A 16,797-nucleotide genomic window follows, 5' to 3' on the forward strand; every position below is an offset into this window, starting at 1 on the left:
GACTGTTTCAATCTGTTAGTGCTGTACTGTGAAATAACGACAGAATAGTTTGACATGGAGATTTAGAATGACTCACAATAAAGTGCCTCCAACATTCTCAGTATAGAGTATACAAACTAATAACTCACATAAGTCATAGTTTTATTTGTTTTCGTATTTATGTACAAAAACAAACACTTAACCTTGTGGTCTGGTATCAAACAGCCATTAAAGGTCTCTGAGCTCCTTCCTTGGACAGCTTCCGGTACATTCTTGTCTAGGCAGCATTAGCCACTAAGCTGCTGGAAAAATAAATTTGTTCAGCTGCATCACACACATGCCCTCAAATGGGAATTTAAGCAGGACGGGCCATTTTGAAAATGACAGCCGCACTTCATCACACACAGCATTTGATGAGCAATGCTGGCACTCCTTCTCTCAGTCAGAAGAAGAAAGCAAGCTATCCGCAGTGAAAGTCGCATACATTTTCTATATGAACAGGGCTGGGCTCACATGAACAGTGGAAACAAAGATGGCTGCTAATGAACAAAGTGTGTCTGTTGCAGTTTGGAGTCAGCTTGCTCTGTTCTCTTTCTCTGGCTGTCTCATTTCACATTTATGAGAATCTGTTTCAGCTGCTGAACTGGTTATAATGCAGCATTTATGTTGGAGGAAGCAGTGACGCAGTGTGACAAGGACCCTCTCTCATTCCACTCTCTGTCTTACTCTTTCCCCCGACTTTGTCAAACTGTTTATTCATGATGAAATTAAAGAATTCTGTGGTCTCTCTCTCCTCTGTTTTCCTACTCTACCATGTCCTTCCACCTCAGCCAAACAAGTAAGCGTTCGATCAATGATACATGAAGCTCTGCACGGATAGGAAGTGTCAATGAACATGCATCTTTTGAGCGGCATATCTCACTGCTAGGGCACACTGCATTTTAAGCAGTGACACAAAATACCAAAAAGACACTTCAGTTTGGAATATATTAGAAATCTGAATAATCTTACCCCCATTTTCTCAATTTTGATTGTAGAAGATTTTTTATGGCAACACACACTGACAGCATCTCGACAGCGTCAGCTTGTCAGGATGTGCCACTATCCTACTGTATTTCCCAGAATTACATATCAGCACTTAAAAAGAGTAGCACATCCTGGCTGATGTATCTCTTCTGCTTCTTCAGTCTGTATGACACATGCCATGTGTGCTACAGGTGTCAACCGCAACACCCTGCTGGTGTGTGTTGCACATAAGTCACTGATATCTAGCGGCAGTCCTCTTTAAGTCAGTGGTCAAAAGTTCCTTGAGAGTGTTTAACCCAGCAAGGAATCTCACTGGAAAATTGAAGATATAATTTATCTTCCCACATTTTGTCTTAAACAAAGTTAACTCTCATTAAAGAATTTTCTAAAAGAATTTACAACTCTTCTAAGCAGTCGGGACAAGCACTTGCAAATTTTCTTTGAGTATGTAACAACACTTCATCTGCACACTAGTACTGTATTTTTTAAGTTTATGCACAGAATAACTCTGCAGTAGAACATATTAGTGTTTTGCAAGGATGCTTTAAATATACAAAATGACATACAACTGCAAAGTAGTTCTGTCGCATTGAGTACAATTAGTGTATACTTTGAAGTACACTTCTATAAACTAAAAACTGGGCCAGTTTAGTCTGAATGTGTATTTAACTAGTCCACTTACACGTATACCAAAATATACTTGATGGTGTATAAAAAATGGTGACTCACTACTCTTCAAGTTAAAGGTTACCAATAGAGTTTTCTTGTAAAAACAAAAAAGTGATGTTTACATTTGCGAAAACACATTATGTGAATCCTTAAGGTCTAAGAAATGTGTTGAATGCCATTCCTTCCTCATAAAACTTTGCAAAGCCAATTAGTATTTTCCAGTTGCTAGCAGTCTTCTTCTTCCCTGCCTTTATCGGTGCATTGAAGAACATCTTGTTACTGCCACCTGTTGGTCAGTGGAATAGAGTGAAACCACTGGCAATGACTGTGTATTGCATTATCTATGTGCACATGTGATTAAACAGAGACCCGCTCTGTACTGCCACTGGAGGTCAAAAATTCTGCAGGGAATATTTAAACCTGCAATAACTGCTTTTGTCACTTGGAAACAACATTATCATTCATTTGGAGTTGTGGTTCTCTCCACCTGGCAAATGTCCTGTGAGCTCTGTTTTTGGTCTCCACCAACTCCAGAGGCTAACATCTGTCTTTTTAGCTGGTAAATGCTCCACTATGTTCACCAGCTAGTCACAAACCATGTCTGTCTGGTATTTGGTGCTGAGCAGGTAGTGCACAATGTTTTTTTTTTCTTTTGCTGAAAACAGCTGTCTTTTACGTCTGGAAACAACAATATGAGAGGTGGTGAGAGTAAACGAAACATTAAAGGTGGGGTGGACACCTAAACAATGAGCTGAAACTCCAAGTACAGGTCTGTGAAGCTGAGCGGAGCTGCAAATTCAGGTGATAATTCTCATCAGATTCGTTACCATGAGTGACCCCTTTCACATTATCACATCATTTTCACAGTCTACAGTAGAAACAGAGTAAGATGACAAAGGCTGAAACAATACGTTTGATACAGGAAGATGTAGAGTGAGGTCAGGTTTAAGGTATCATGCGTGCCTTACATGACAGTGGCTTCTCAGTGCCTGAACAAGACTCTTTATCCTTTTGGCAGGGAGAGGCGATTGTCAGGAGGACACTGATGACAGTAGAGGAAGCACATTAGAAGTGATAGTCTGGTGATGGACAGTATGTTGAGACAGTGACGGGTGTGCTAGTGGGTATTCAGGCTTAGAGTTGGTAGGAGACAGCTTCACTGGGTTAGAACAGGAGACACTGAGTGACACAGGATGTTGTGGGAAGAAAGCTAACACATAGCAGAAAGAAAGATGATGGTAGGAGTGAGCTGTAAGCTCTAAGTCGTAACATTATGAATACAAATATTTACATCAGATATAAGGAAGTTAGTGAAAGTCTTCTTGTACCATTCCCGCCAGATCACCACTCAGTAAAAATATACAGTCTTATTTCTAAATGTAAAGTGTAATATGGGCAACATCTGTACTCGCACATGTTCACGTGATTGACATTTCTCTCGCTCTCGTTATTTCTCTGCAACACACACTTTCCCCTTCATTGTCTCTAATTAGACACGGATGAATTCCATGTGTCTTGTCTTTTCGTCTCACACACATGCACTCACGTGCGCACACACACACACACACACACACGCACAAACACAAGCAGCACACTGCATGCTATTTTTGGTATGTGTTATCTTTCGAAGTGTGACATTCAGATTTAGAAGTGGTTCAAGCGGAGTAGATATGAGGAACCATGCAGAAACATTTCATGTATAGTCATCCCACAGTTGAGTTATGACGAAATGGTATTTTATGTCTCTAACTGACAGCAGAATAGTCTGTTGATTAGAGATCATCTTTCAAGAAGCTTAAATGCAGACCAGCATTTACACCCAGCTGAGCTGTCAGTCAGTAAGTAGGTGGTGCCGTTTACCTCAGCTTCTTCTTTCTTTTTTCCTGAATGTTGCCATGTTGTCATTAAGTAGGAGGATGTCCAAGACAGCTCTCCACTGAGTGATATAGTGACCTATGTGGATATATGTCAGAAACTGTATTTCTTGTGTACTCTCCTCATTCTACTTTGATATATAGTTTGGCCATTCCAACGAGAGAAAAATTCAGAGGTTGCAAAAGATTAAACCTCATCACTGCTGTTTTCTTTCTCTCAACCAGAGACTTTATCTTCTCTCTCGTCATTTGTCCCATTTCTCTATTTTCCCACCTACCTACCTGTGTTACACACACGTGCATGTGCACGCACACGCACGCACACACACCCGTGCACAGCTCAGTGATGTTATTCATTGTGGTCTGTAGCGCAGGATTAATTCCCTTGTCTCTCTTTAAACATTAATGATTTCCCTTTGATGGAGTGGTGTTTGGCTTTATTTTAGCTCATCTTTAACTATTCATAACTGTGTTATATAATGGCAATTATGCATCAGCACAGGACCTAGTATAGATAAGAGCCTTGCGGACTCAGTCCTAAGAAGGTACATCAGAGCATGAAATCCATTCACTCTCAGTTTTAATTATGCACATTCTTTACACGGAAAAAAGATGTTTGCTCTGCTGAGCATGCAGTGGAGCTGAGATAATAGTTTAATTTGCAAATAACAGGGGCTCTTTTTTGAAACAAGGACATTTGTGTTTGATGACAGGAGTAAGACTGAGAACTATCATTTTGCTACCAATTAACAGGAGGATGTGGAAAAAGAGCAAAGTGCTAGAGGCAGATGAAACTGGCAAACACTGAAATCTGGTTTACCTTAAGTTGATATTCTACTTTTTAAATGTCAATCATTACTTTATGGATTATCTGGACATGTTCCCTCAAGAATACCTTTAGCCAGTGGCGGTGAGGGAGACAGCGGCAGCGGTCTGTGCAGTGTAGTTGACAATGTTTAAAATAGCTATTTGAAAAGCCCATTATATATTAGCACATGATATGATTAGATAAGGCCTGATGAATAGCTTACATGGCTCCCTTCAGGTCTGATGCAGACACATGGTCATTGTAACAGACAGGGTTGTTTGGGTGTGTGTGTGTGTGTGTGTGTGTGTGTGTGTGTGTGTGTGTGTGTGCGCCTGTGTGGGTCTTATTAGGTGTGAAAGACATGGCCCTTAACATCCTGCTCTTTGATAGGTTTTGATTCAGTGCTTTGATTTGCGACAGAGCAACTTCTAAAAATAGCATGTAGAGGAAGAGAGGGAGAAGGGGGGGGGGGGGGGGGGGGGGGGCAGAGAGAGAGGGAGAATGAAGGACACTGACTGCTTTGGTCTCCTGAGAGTTAGTTGCATTTGATCTTTTCATAGCCATCACTCACTCTACATTTTTTAATACATCACATTTATACAATTCCTCCTTTCACTCTCACACCTCTGTCTCGCCCTGATTCCATCTGTCTTTCTTTTTTCTTTCTTTTTCATTTCCCCCTCCTTCATCAAATCCCGTTTTAGCCCCCTCTCGCTCTCTCTCCCCTCTCACTGTTTTTCGCACACACGTTGGCACGCACGTTATTACCGAGCTGGGGGAGAAAGCTGGGACTGCAGCAACAACACAGACAAGAAACAGAAACAAGGAGGAGAAAAGAAGCACTGACACATCCAAACGGACAAGGGAAAAAAAAAAAAAAAAAAAAAAATCACATATTGGATTAGCAGCTTGTACCTATTGGCGCTGCACATGTGCTCTGTTAGTGTGTGTATGTGTGGATGAACTGTGCCATTCTTTGCTGTACTCCGGGACACACATAAAAAATAACACACTTTATACACTCATACAAACAAGCACACTACGCGTCCAGATGCCTGTGTCTAAGGTAATGTATATTATCTGTCTTTACTATTGTTATGAAGGTCAAACTGACAGTTCTTCCTGGACAATTTATCGTGAAGCTTAGGGTTATTACTATTTGTTTGTTTATTATATGTGATGTAAATGTGTAAGTGTATGTGGATTTGCCTGCGTTCAGCTGTGTAAGTTACACTATTTGCATGCTGCAGTCACAGCTATCCTGCAAATGCTGCTCTAGGTGAAGTCACAACTATTTGCGTGTTACTCACATTTATATAACCAGGGATTTAGAAGAAAAAACTGTTGTACAGTAACTGTTTTTATTGAGATTGTTGGTGGAGGGTTTTTGTTTCTATTTTCCGTTCAGATAAGCAAGGATTAGTGACTTACTCTTTTCTGATTTACATATTCAAGATTTAGATTTTGTGCAGGACTTTTCCATGTTTATTATCATATGTCTAGAATGATTTTTTCTGAATTAATTCTTCCTGGAGAATGGGAAAGCAGACACTGAGACAGAAGTACTGCAGGAATCTGAGCTCTGGTGTGAGTCATTCTTCGGTTAGTTGGGATTCATGTGGTTCCAGAGGCAGGGAACCTAAGCACTTTGACTATCTTTTAGTGCCTTGTTTTTACTGTCTTTTATCTATGCATAGAATTAATACGTCAGAAACTCTTCAACTGTTAATGTTGAGTCAGTATAGAGTGCTGCAGGAATCCTAAAAGGTAGCATTTTTGCACCTCCAGTTCCTGTGTCTCGAAGTCAGTGGGTTTTTTGAGTGGGATTTGGGTTAGATGTCTGAAATAAGGTCAGCGATTAACACAAGCTCATTTCCATGTTTTATTCTATGACGTAAAAAATATCTGCGACCGTGGTGTAGTTCGTTTATAGCCTAGCATTAACTTTCGGCCAATAGCTTCAAAACCCCTAAAACTGTTTTTCATTCGTGAACATTATCTTGATGAACAAAACGTGTAAGTATCATAAAACATTGTTTGTCACAGAGCTTATTTTCTGCAATAATCTAAAAGCCAATGTAAAAATCCCATTGGCTTTTCTCGAGGGAGCCATGGCGATGCTAACTTCCTGGTTGGCCAACAAAAATATGTCATCTCTCCAGCACTTTATTAGTGTGACTGCAGCAACCATTTTTGTCTTGATTTTTGTTTTTGTTCGTATGTAGTATTGAACTGTTACCTGCTGTATATGAAACCATTTTGCTTTTGTCTTGAAAGATATTGTAAGTGATGGATAGTTGTTGACCCGAGGAACCATGTACAGGGACAGCAGGTGTGTGTGTCTTCCTTTCAATGTCAAATGTTGCTCGTCACTCTGAGGAGACACAAAAACCTCTTGAGATAACAGAGTGAGAGAGAGAGAGGGAGAGGGAGGGAGAGGGGGAGAGTGTGTGAATGAGTGACAGAGGCAGATAGAGAGTACCATGTGGTTTAATTAGCCACTTAGGTAGAGCAGGTATTTTTGTTTATCCAGCAAGACACACTGATTTATGATTCTTGTTAAACTTGAATTTGCTATTCACTTATGAAGCTTTTATCTATGTATTTAGGCTTTTTTTTTAATTATTATTTTGCATCAAGGTTATTGTGCTGTTGTTACATTAACAGTTGCACTTAGAACTGTGTTCGTGGAATTAAATATCAAAAATGTTCACGTTTTGAAAGTTGACACTGAATGCATGTTTAGATTTGTCTTATTTATTCATTTATTAATCTGCTATTTTCCTCAAAATCATTACATTTGTCGGGTACGTGACCAAAACAACAAAAACAAAACAAAATTAGCATTACTCTAACTGGCATTCGCATTGGTAAAAAGTGCTATTTTGGTATTTTTTTAATCAAAATTCAGGTGTTGCATTGGTACCTGTATTGGGGAAAAAAGGAAAAATGTGCAGCTCTATGTTTGTTCATTATGTTTGTTTAACTCAACAAGTGGCAGAGCTACGAAATTAGCAGCCATGTGAGCTCAATGGCTGAGTCCTGCCTGTCTTTGTGCCTTATAGGATGTTTTCTGATTGATTGTTTACAACCTCTAAAATGGTTATTACGTGTATGGAATAACATTCAAACCCCATACTACTGATGGCAGTGCCATTCGCCCGGTTTAGGTGAAAATGGGCTTGCATGGTTCACCCTGCAAGTCCTCCCTGGACTCTGCCTTGTCGAGGCATTGTTTGAATAGAAATGGTACATTGATGTCATCCAAGTCAAGGATATTGTGGCAGGCTATGACTCAGTGCAATTATAGAGTGCAAACATATCTATATATAGCCATACAATGCATATCTACTGTGGCCTAGACAATAACAGTAAAAGAAATAATGAAACCGTCACTACACATTCAAGGTTTATAATTAAGTTAGATTTTTACATCCTGTCATGTATAGTGCTGTAGGTATGTTCTTGGCATAAGCCTACAGATCCTATAGGTTTTGGCCCAGTGTTAAGTAGGGTTTATTTAGGATATAAATCTGAATGAGTTCCAGTTTTTAGAAAAACTTGAACTGCTAATGAGGTTAGCTCAAATCCACTGGGGTAATGTTTAAGATTGAAAGGAAGTTTTTACAATATGGTACAGTTCCTGTCTCATATATTGTTAACCTCTGACTGCGTAGCTACATTGTGCGTGTCGGATAGATGTTGGTGTGTTTTAACTACACGTGTTTATGTGTGTTGACAATGGATATGTGTCCATTGTGTGCTTTGTGCATCCTGTGGGACCTGCCTGTAGTGCCCTTAATGTCTTCACAAAGAAATGGAGGGCGGGGGTGCTGTGAAAGCACAAATGTAAACATATGTCAGCCGATATCTGCTGCAATCATGGAGGACATTATGGACCAGTTAGTATGTTTGGTGGACATACACACCACACGCGTGCATGCATATGCTTCTCTCTGGGCTCTCACTGCTCATTTGTCTCTTCTCATTATCTCTATCTCCTCCCTCTCTCTCCTTCCCTCTCCCTCTTTCCCTCTCACTTGTTTGTGCAGCTTGGGAGTCTACCTTCTTAGCCTCTTGGGCATTTGCTCTCTTCCCCTCTCTTTCTCTCTTCCTCTGTCTCTGTCTCTGCACAGTTCAGTTGGCCTAGCCCACACTGACAGAATCACACACACCAGCCCAGCTAGCCAAGGCACAAACACTCACACCCCAGTTTGAGTGAGGAAGTAGGCCACTTTAATGGGGATGTGTGGAGTGCCTGTATCTACCTTTAGTGGATTGTAACCTGGAACTGCTTCCTCGTGCCAGGTAGGGTTTTTATACCATGACTTCATTTCTCATCTGTAGAGTACTTCTTTATTTGTGAGTAATCAACGGAGAGCTTTCGTGCAAATGAATTTAATGCTGCTTTTCTTTGGCTTTGGAAGAGATTTATTTCTTTTGGAAGAGTATTCAGGCAGTTAGTTTGAGATGTTGATATTGTTGTGCTTGCTGGGAGGCAGGGAGTGGTTTGGTCCTATGGAGAGAGGATAGATACAAGGATCGAGATGAGAGGAATGATAGGAAAAAGCAATAAAGGCTCATTTATCACTGGGCATCTGTATGACAGGCTCATATGAGCAGTTGGGTGTCAGTGTCATGCTCTACACTGATTCATTTAACTTCACTTTTTCTACCCATTTGTTTGTTTGTTTTTTTTCTTTCTTATGTTTTGTCTTTGTTTATACCTCCATCCAGTTATCCTTCCTTCTTCTCATGGCTTTAATGGCTCTCCTCGATATTATTGCCCTCTTAACAAACAGTAATTGTTGTTTTCTGAACAACAGATTGTTTACACCCCCTGTTTGGTGCTTTTACTGTATTTCAGTCCTTTCTGCTCTGGCTGTGTGCCAGTGACATGACTTAGCCCTCCACATGGCTGGGCAGTCGTAGAGTGAGGAACAGGGAGACTGAGAGAGAGAGAAGAGAATGATAGCGAGATAGCCATTAAGAAGACATACTCTACATCATGTTAGTGCCAAGCTGAAAGTGATAGAGACAAGAGGAGAGAGCAAACCAGAGGGACCAGAGAGGAAAAAAAACAACAGGAAGCTCACTGGGGAAAATTGCTTTTCTCTTTTCCTCATTAAGGGAATTGTGGGGTTATTCTCTTCTTACGAGGAGAAACAGAGAGAGAATTAGATGCAGGGCTGAGTCTGTGATACGCAAACAGGGACATGACCGATTATATGCCATCGGATCAAAGGTAGCTTGTGTTTAAATGAATTTTACAGTGCAGTGGTGTAAAGAAAGTTTTATAAGTTTTTCAAGTGAGAAAAGAAGAATAGGTAAAAAAAAGAGTCTCCTCTGCTCTGCTCTCTTCTCCTCTCCTCAATCTTTGTCTTGTCCTTGATCAATAGTAGACAGTGTCAATGGCCCAACCCTCTGCTGCACACATGCAAACAAACGCACGTACGCACACACACACACACACACACACACACACACACACACACACACACACACACACACACACACACACACACACACACACACACTGAATGTGATTTGTGAGCTGGTCTTACATAGTTAGACTGAGCTTGGACAAATGAGATGTTTGTTATTTTTTATAACCTAGGAAAAACAATGTCACACAGACATGCACACACACACACACACACACACACACACACACACACACACACACACACACACACACACACAAAAGACACAAACCGAACAAAAGATAGATGCATCTTCTCTCACTGTCCTGTTACTGACACACACAAGCACACACATACATACATAACCCCTCCACCACTAACACACACACACACACACACACACACACACACACACACACACATCTCTGTCCGCTCCTTCTCAGTGGTCACATTGTCTTCAGCTGCCTGGCGTCACGGGGCAAGTTACGTCAATGACATTTTCTCTCTGAACCCTCAGCTTCTATCAATAATGCCTTTGCATCTTTGGATGTGACATTCTTACCCCCCACTACAGCCCCCCCCCCCCCCCCCCCCCCCCCCAACCAACCCACACACACACACCCCACTCCCAAATCCCATTTCCCCCCCTCTCCGGCTGTCATGGACTTTGCCTGGTTTCTGTGAGCGAATTCGTCTTCATTCTTCCAAGGGTCTTGTGGGACTGATAGTATGCAATGTTAATCTTAAAATAAGTTTGATTGCAATTTGCGGACGAAAACATAAACACAAACATGGATAAATACAGGACGGGTACTTCACCAGCTCCCCATTTAAGCTGAAATATTAATGAGAACAGATTTCATGTTAATAAATTGCAGCTGACATCTCTAAGGTTTATTAACTCACTGCTAAGTATTCCTTGGAGATACTGAGCCACTGTAGTTCTTCTTCCATTAGTGTTGCTGACATTCAGAATATTCCTGCAACACTGGTACCTGTTATGACTAGCTGTATTGTCATGTCCTTCTGAGTGGATGAACCTAAATTATATGTTGATAATGGTGATGCTTTTGTCACGTTAAAACTTTGACATTTCTACTTGTTTTTACTTGACAGCGCCAGAAGCATCTATAAAAAACTACGATGTAGACAAATATAAATACTAGAATTCTACCAGAGCATAAACCATTTTTATCACTCTCCTGAGCCGGTAGTCTTTTGATGCTGTTTTTTTTTTCCATGATTTGACTAAAAGATTTACTTTTATGCTCCCAGTGTTCACCTGACATTTTATCTTCTGGATTTTCTTTGATCCGCAGACACCTTTTCACTCGTTTCCCTTACTCCCTTTCCCATTTTCTGTTTTCTGCTTCCCTTTTCGGCCTGATCACAAAGGAGGGGTCTGACAGATAAACGACTATCGCCGTCTCGTCGCTCCTCTCTCAGTTAAATGGAGGGCAAAGGAGGTCGTTTCATTGCGGTGCATGTAATGAGGCCATTCAGAGATTGATCATCTATATGGTCTGGCCTCTTAACAAGTTATTGGAATTATACAAAGCAATAATGTCTCTTAAATGTTCAGACCACAGATTGGTCTGGGTCAGTATATGTCAAAACAAGCCTAATATATATTTAGTTGGCCCAGACATGCGTGCATAGATACACACAAACATAAAGGCTGTCTTCCTGTCAGCCATACAAACATCAGGATGATTATCATATGAGATGCTGCATGACAAGCTTATCAACATGCTGTGTATTCCAAATTAGACTGAACATGTGAGTCCTTTGTAATATATAACCGGTGATTGCAGGAATGTAGGAAATAAACTGTGTGTGTGAGTTTATGCGACAGACTGTGACGTGGGTTGGAGCGAATTATTTCACTTAAGGCAAATAAACAACTTGGGTTATGTGTGTATAAAACAAGTTAGTAGACAATAATGTGGTTCAAAACTATTTTAGAAAATAAGTTTGTGATCACTGTTGAGGGAGATAACAAGCATCATCACTTGCCCAAGGATGTTTATAGTCTGCAAATGACAATTTTACACAGAAACATGCTCCAAGTAAAGCTGATAACTCACTGATTTTAGTTCGAATACCTTCTATTGTGCCAAGTCTGTTAGGGCACAGGAAGAAAAGTGTTTTCTTTTTTTCAACTACCTTTTTTTTTATTTTTTTTTTTATCATGAGTCTGTTCTTCTCATTCCTTCTTTGTAATATTTCGAGCTCCTTTTCTAATTAAATAGTTTTTTCTACCTGAAGTGTAAATAATGCAATTTTCATCTACTGACATTGAGATTAACGTTTTCTATTACTTTAAACTTGTATTCCTTTCAGAGGCAAATGTTGCTCTTTTACTTGTTATTGAGTATTTTTTGAGTGTGGTATTGCTGCTTTTACTTTTAGTAAAAAGAATTTGAGATAAAGATGTTGACAGTTGGTGGTAGTTATCAAATTTTATTCCAAAATCTACCTTTGATTATATCATATAATTAGTGATTCGGTATAGAAGATCCAAAGCCCTGGTGCTCATCAAACGCAATTGTCAGTGTTTGTTAGTAGGAAGCTGTTGAGGGATCATATCATCTTTGCTAAGGTGCAAAGACTGCTGCGTGTTGGAAATTGGCCAATGCAAACTGGAAATGGTTCTTTAATGTGGAAACAAAGAGGTGATAATACTTTTCTCATCTGTCAGTGGTATAAGAAGAACAAGGGTAAAAGTGCCCATTTCAATTAGCTTTTCTCTCACAATGTTCATTTTAACTTTTCCCTTAGGCCATGTTAACAGGAAACATTTCTAGATTTATCTGACCTCACATGTCCTTTTAGGAGATCAATGAGATAAGTCGGTGAGCAAAGGAGACCGAATAACAGGCTTAATACAGACAGATTGGGTACATCACTTGTACATCCTGCCAGCCAACTTGCTATCATACAGGTCCACCACAGAGTCAGTGGGTGGAAAGGAGTGGAGACGAAGAGAGGAAAAAACTTTCCCTTTCTTGGTGGTGGTTTTAACAGCTTTGCTAATCGAATTGAGCTGGATTTATTGAAGTTGGAAGTGGATTTGGCAAGTGTGATGGTGGATACATTAAACCATTAATATTTGACTAAGTAGAGTGAAGCAGGGGAAAACTTTAATACTCTTTAATGTAATGTCTTACTTAAAAGCAACTGGGACAGAGGCAATTAAATAGAGAAAAGGGAAAAGAAGAAGGGCTAGAAAAGAGATTATTGAGAATAGGGGTTTGGGGGAAACTGCGATGACAGAGTTCAAAGGTGCATCTTTAGTTTTTGGAGAATGCGCAGCACAGCTGCTCCCCTGGGACAGGTCTCGCGTTGCCATGGTAACTGCGGGACAGAGCTCACATGTTTCATGTACTTCTATCTTTACTATAAGGTTTTAAGCTTCAGAGTAGGGTTATTTTTTCAGTAAGACTGGAGGTATTCACCGCTGTCACATGGCTTCTTCAGTGTTTCTTTTCCACTCAGTTGACACCAAGCATGAGTTGGGAATGAGTCATTTGGCAGGTGTCACTGGAAGGTGTAACTTATTTTCTTTACAAATAGTGTTAAACAGAGGGGATACACTTTTTTTGTAAAATACAGCAGCTGCCTTTGAACGTGCAGCATAAATGCTGTCCCTCAACATGTTATATCAGTGGCAAATATATGAATACAATTTAAGGTTTAACGTGTAGAATTTTATATTCAAATTGAAATAGAGACAAATTGTGAAGTAAAACTTCAAAATCGAGTTTCTGAGTGCAGCGTTTGAACTGTATTTTTCCACATTAACAAGTCACAGAATACAGGAAATAAGGTCAATGATACAGTAGCTACCCTACATGCCCCAATTTGGCTTTAAACATCTCACTATTTTGGGACTCCTGAGGCTGATAAGTATGCATATGTTTTTTTAAAGTTTCAGAGCCATTTGACCTTTTTTTTCACAAATTTTTCTTTTGCTAGACTTTTTAGGGCCTAAATGGATTTCCAAATGGAAGGAAATGCAACTGAGCTGACCCAAATCTAGGAATTGTAATAAACCTCACAATTTGCAGATGTGCTGCCTCTAGTTTGTTTTAAACCCACATACAGTGCTTGTGTCTGTTCCCTTACCCGACTGACACTAATACGACTAGCAGCTCTTTGAGGCAGTAATGTTCTTTGTAAAGAAAGCCAAACTGTGTGATATGATAAAAGATGAAGTTCAAAATTTGTTTTTGATCTTTAGCGTGACATGTAATAACTGGCCAGAGGGTAAATGTCAGAATAAAGGCTTCCAGAAGCCTATATCAGAAAGTTTTATCATGTTGTGAGCAGTACTGAGGTTGAGAGAGACGACATACAACAAAGACCCTGTTGTCTGAACTATGCACATAAAACATAAATGTGTAAAATGACCTAAAGGGAAATTGACTGGGGCTCACTAACTAATGCCAGTCACCAGTATGACTGCCTCCTGGTCTTGAACACAAGTAACAGTCTCTAACATGATGAAGCTGTCCAATGATAACTCAAGGAGGCCATGGACTTAGCTGGCCACCAAAGTGTTAAATCACATCTTCTCAGTGAGCTGAATCCAGTCTTTTGTTGTTTGACCTTTGGCCACTAAGACGGACTCTTCCACTTCCAAAATTATGTTTGGAAATTCATATTCGGCCTTTTCAAAAAAGATCATCATTAGCTTTTTAGGTCATTGTGAGACCAATAATGGTGTTAATGGTCCATCAACATGAAAAACCAAGATGCATATTTTCCAAGATTTAGTTTCCATCCATTTCCTCTCTCCTCTTAATTTCTTTCTTTCTTTGCGTCATTACTTATCACAGACTCCTCTCTTCTGCTTGCCTTTTCCACTTTGTCTCCGCCGTCTACTCTCTCTCTCTCACCCTGCATCCCACTCTCTGCCTTTTAGTGCTGGTTTTGTTGCTTAATTGAGGCAATGTCAGAGATTGTATTCTGATGAATCATTGATGACTTCTGAGTACGCGTGTATTCTACATGCACATTTATATGCACATAAACGTAAGTGCAGAAAAAAAGTGGATGAACACTGAACAGGTCTCATTGCCCATTAGCTTGTGTCTTTTCATTCGTCTTTTGAAACAGACTCATTGAACAGAGAATGCAGGGAAAATGGAAAATATCATAACTGAACAAAGCCTTGAAGATGAATACATTTATTAATATTTTTCTTCCTTTCATATTGCAAGATAAGATGTGAGGACAGGCTCAAAAGAAACACAGGGTTAATGTGAAGCTGCTTTATTTCTTGTGTCTGATTGCGTGTGTGTGTGTGTGCGTGTGTCCACTGTAGAGAGTGTAAGAAGGAACAAGTGTATCTGACAGGACAGGTGGCTCCATTGTGTCTCGAGCCATATCTTCAACAGTCAGGGGTTTATGTATGTACGACAAGGAAAGAGATGGGGGTCAGCGAGGTGGAGAAAGGGAAAGAGAAACAGCCTACGTAAATGTCAGGTCTAAATGCGTGATGGATAGATATAGGAATTAATGTTTATACCATGATGATTCAAAATGTTCGTACTATGACAAGCCTCAAAAAACAACCCAGAAGTCATAATTTTTCTGACAGTGACTCACTATTCTGACTTGGAAAACCATGAATAAAGGTTTCCTCCATGGGTGCTTTTTTGAAAGTGCATTTTATTCTAAAAATATCCCTGTGAATCAGCAAGAAGCCCTGATGTCTTGGTTGTAACACTACAGTGAACCGTTTAGGTAGGATCACAGGGAGGTTAAGAGGGAGTTAGAAGGGAAAATGAGAGGTCTGGATCACCTTGGGGTAGTTTTATATATTCATGGACATCTAGACAGGTCCAGTTTATATTGATAGCCCTGAGTCACTGTGCTTGTCTCCATGGGCCTCACAGTGACCACCATGGGTGGTCACTAGTAAATGAAACCGACATTACCCAAACAAAGAAGCACTAAAAAGGTGTGTCAAGCCTTGAGTTGTGACGCTCAGAGAAAGACCTTGCCAGAATAATCAGCAAGGTACCCCCCCACCCACCCACCCACCCAGTGGTGCTGTAGGTCAGATGTCCAAACCGGACACAAACTGATGTAATGCTTTATTGCAAGCACTAGCAATCTTTGATCTTTCGCCAGTATATTAAAGTTCATTAAGTTATAACTCATACAGAGAAATCAGATATCATGTGTTTTGGCAAATTAATTAAGGTCTGTCATTAATCCAGGCTGTAATCAAAGCCAGCAGGATTATATCATCACTACTCAAAAGAACAGTGAACAATAAAAACATGAGTTTTAAAGAAAATGGTCATTGATCTGACTGTTGTTGGTCGGTGCTGTGTCTTCTTTGCAACAAAACTGTTGATCAGTTGAGATCAGAAAACTATATAGTCTTTGTCATCATGTCTTTGAGAAGCACAAATTTCTTTGTTAAATGATACTCAGGAATTAAATATCTGTTTGAAGTAGATTTATTTTTCACCTGTTATTCATTAAGTTGCACTATTCTGTAATATGAATATTAAATAGATTATAACAATAGATCTGGGATTTTGCACAATAAGGCACAGTTTTGGTTTTCCCCCCTCCCTGGAGTGTTAGTTATCAGATGGTAGAGTAGAGTCATTTTACTGGTGTTTCATTTTGCTTACAGTCGATTATTTTTGAGCCATGCCTAGACTGTTGGGAAAATCTCAGATTTAACTTGTATGCTAAAAAGGTTTAGTAGAAGGGTGTTGAGATTTGGGGGAGCTATGTGTCAACCACTAAAACATACAACATACTATTCAAATAAACATTAAATAAATTAATATAAATCCAGTATAAACAGATTGCACATAACAAACACATCAGAACTGTGAATCTGGTGCAAGATATGAGAGGCAAAGGTTTGCAAAACATTATTTGGTTTGATGGGTCAACATATAGTGCATTGTGGCAGGTTTTTAAATGCCAGATTTGCAGTTGTGATAGTATGCATACACAAAGATACTGACTGAGAACACAGCCTTCT

General features: G+C 39.8%; 1 protein-coding gene across 8 annotated transcripts in view; it reads left to right on the forward strand.

The window, feature by feature from the left end:
• The window catches only part of rgs3a (regulator of G protein signaling 3a), a 144,611-nt gene that overhangs the window by 86,775 nt on the left and 41,039 nt on the right, over window positions 1–16,797 (forward strand). The window contains exon 1 of one of the 8 annotated variants that reach the window (XM_056403046.1): window positions 5,092–5,422. The exons of 6 other annotated variants lie outside the window; for them this stretch is intronic. In XM_056403046.1, the coding sequence (XP_056259021.1) occupies window positions 5,408–5,422 (15 nt within the window). In that variant the 5' untranslated portion in view covers window positions 5,092–5,407. Of the gene's footprint in view, window positions 1–5,091; window positions 5,423–8,507; window positions 8,665–16,797 lie in introns of those variants that run through there. One more of the 8 variants, XM_056403047.1, reaches the window with a different exon arrangement.

The sequence above is a fragment of the Seriola aureovittata genome, chromosome 18 (assembly GCF_021018895.1).
Source record: "Seriola aureovittata isolate HTS-2021-v1 ecotype China chromosome 18, ASM2101889v1, whole genome shotgun sequence".
NCBI lineage: Eukaryota > Metazoa > Chordata > Actinopteri > Carangiformes > Carangidae > Seriola > Seriola aureovittata.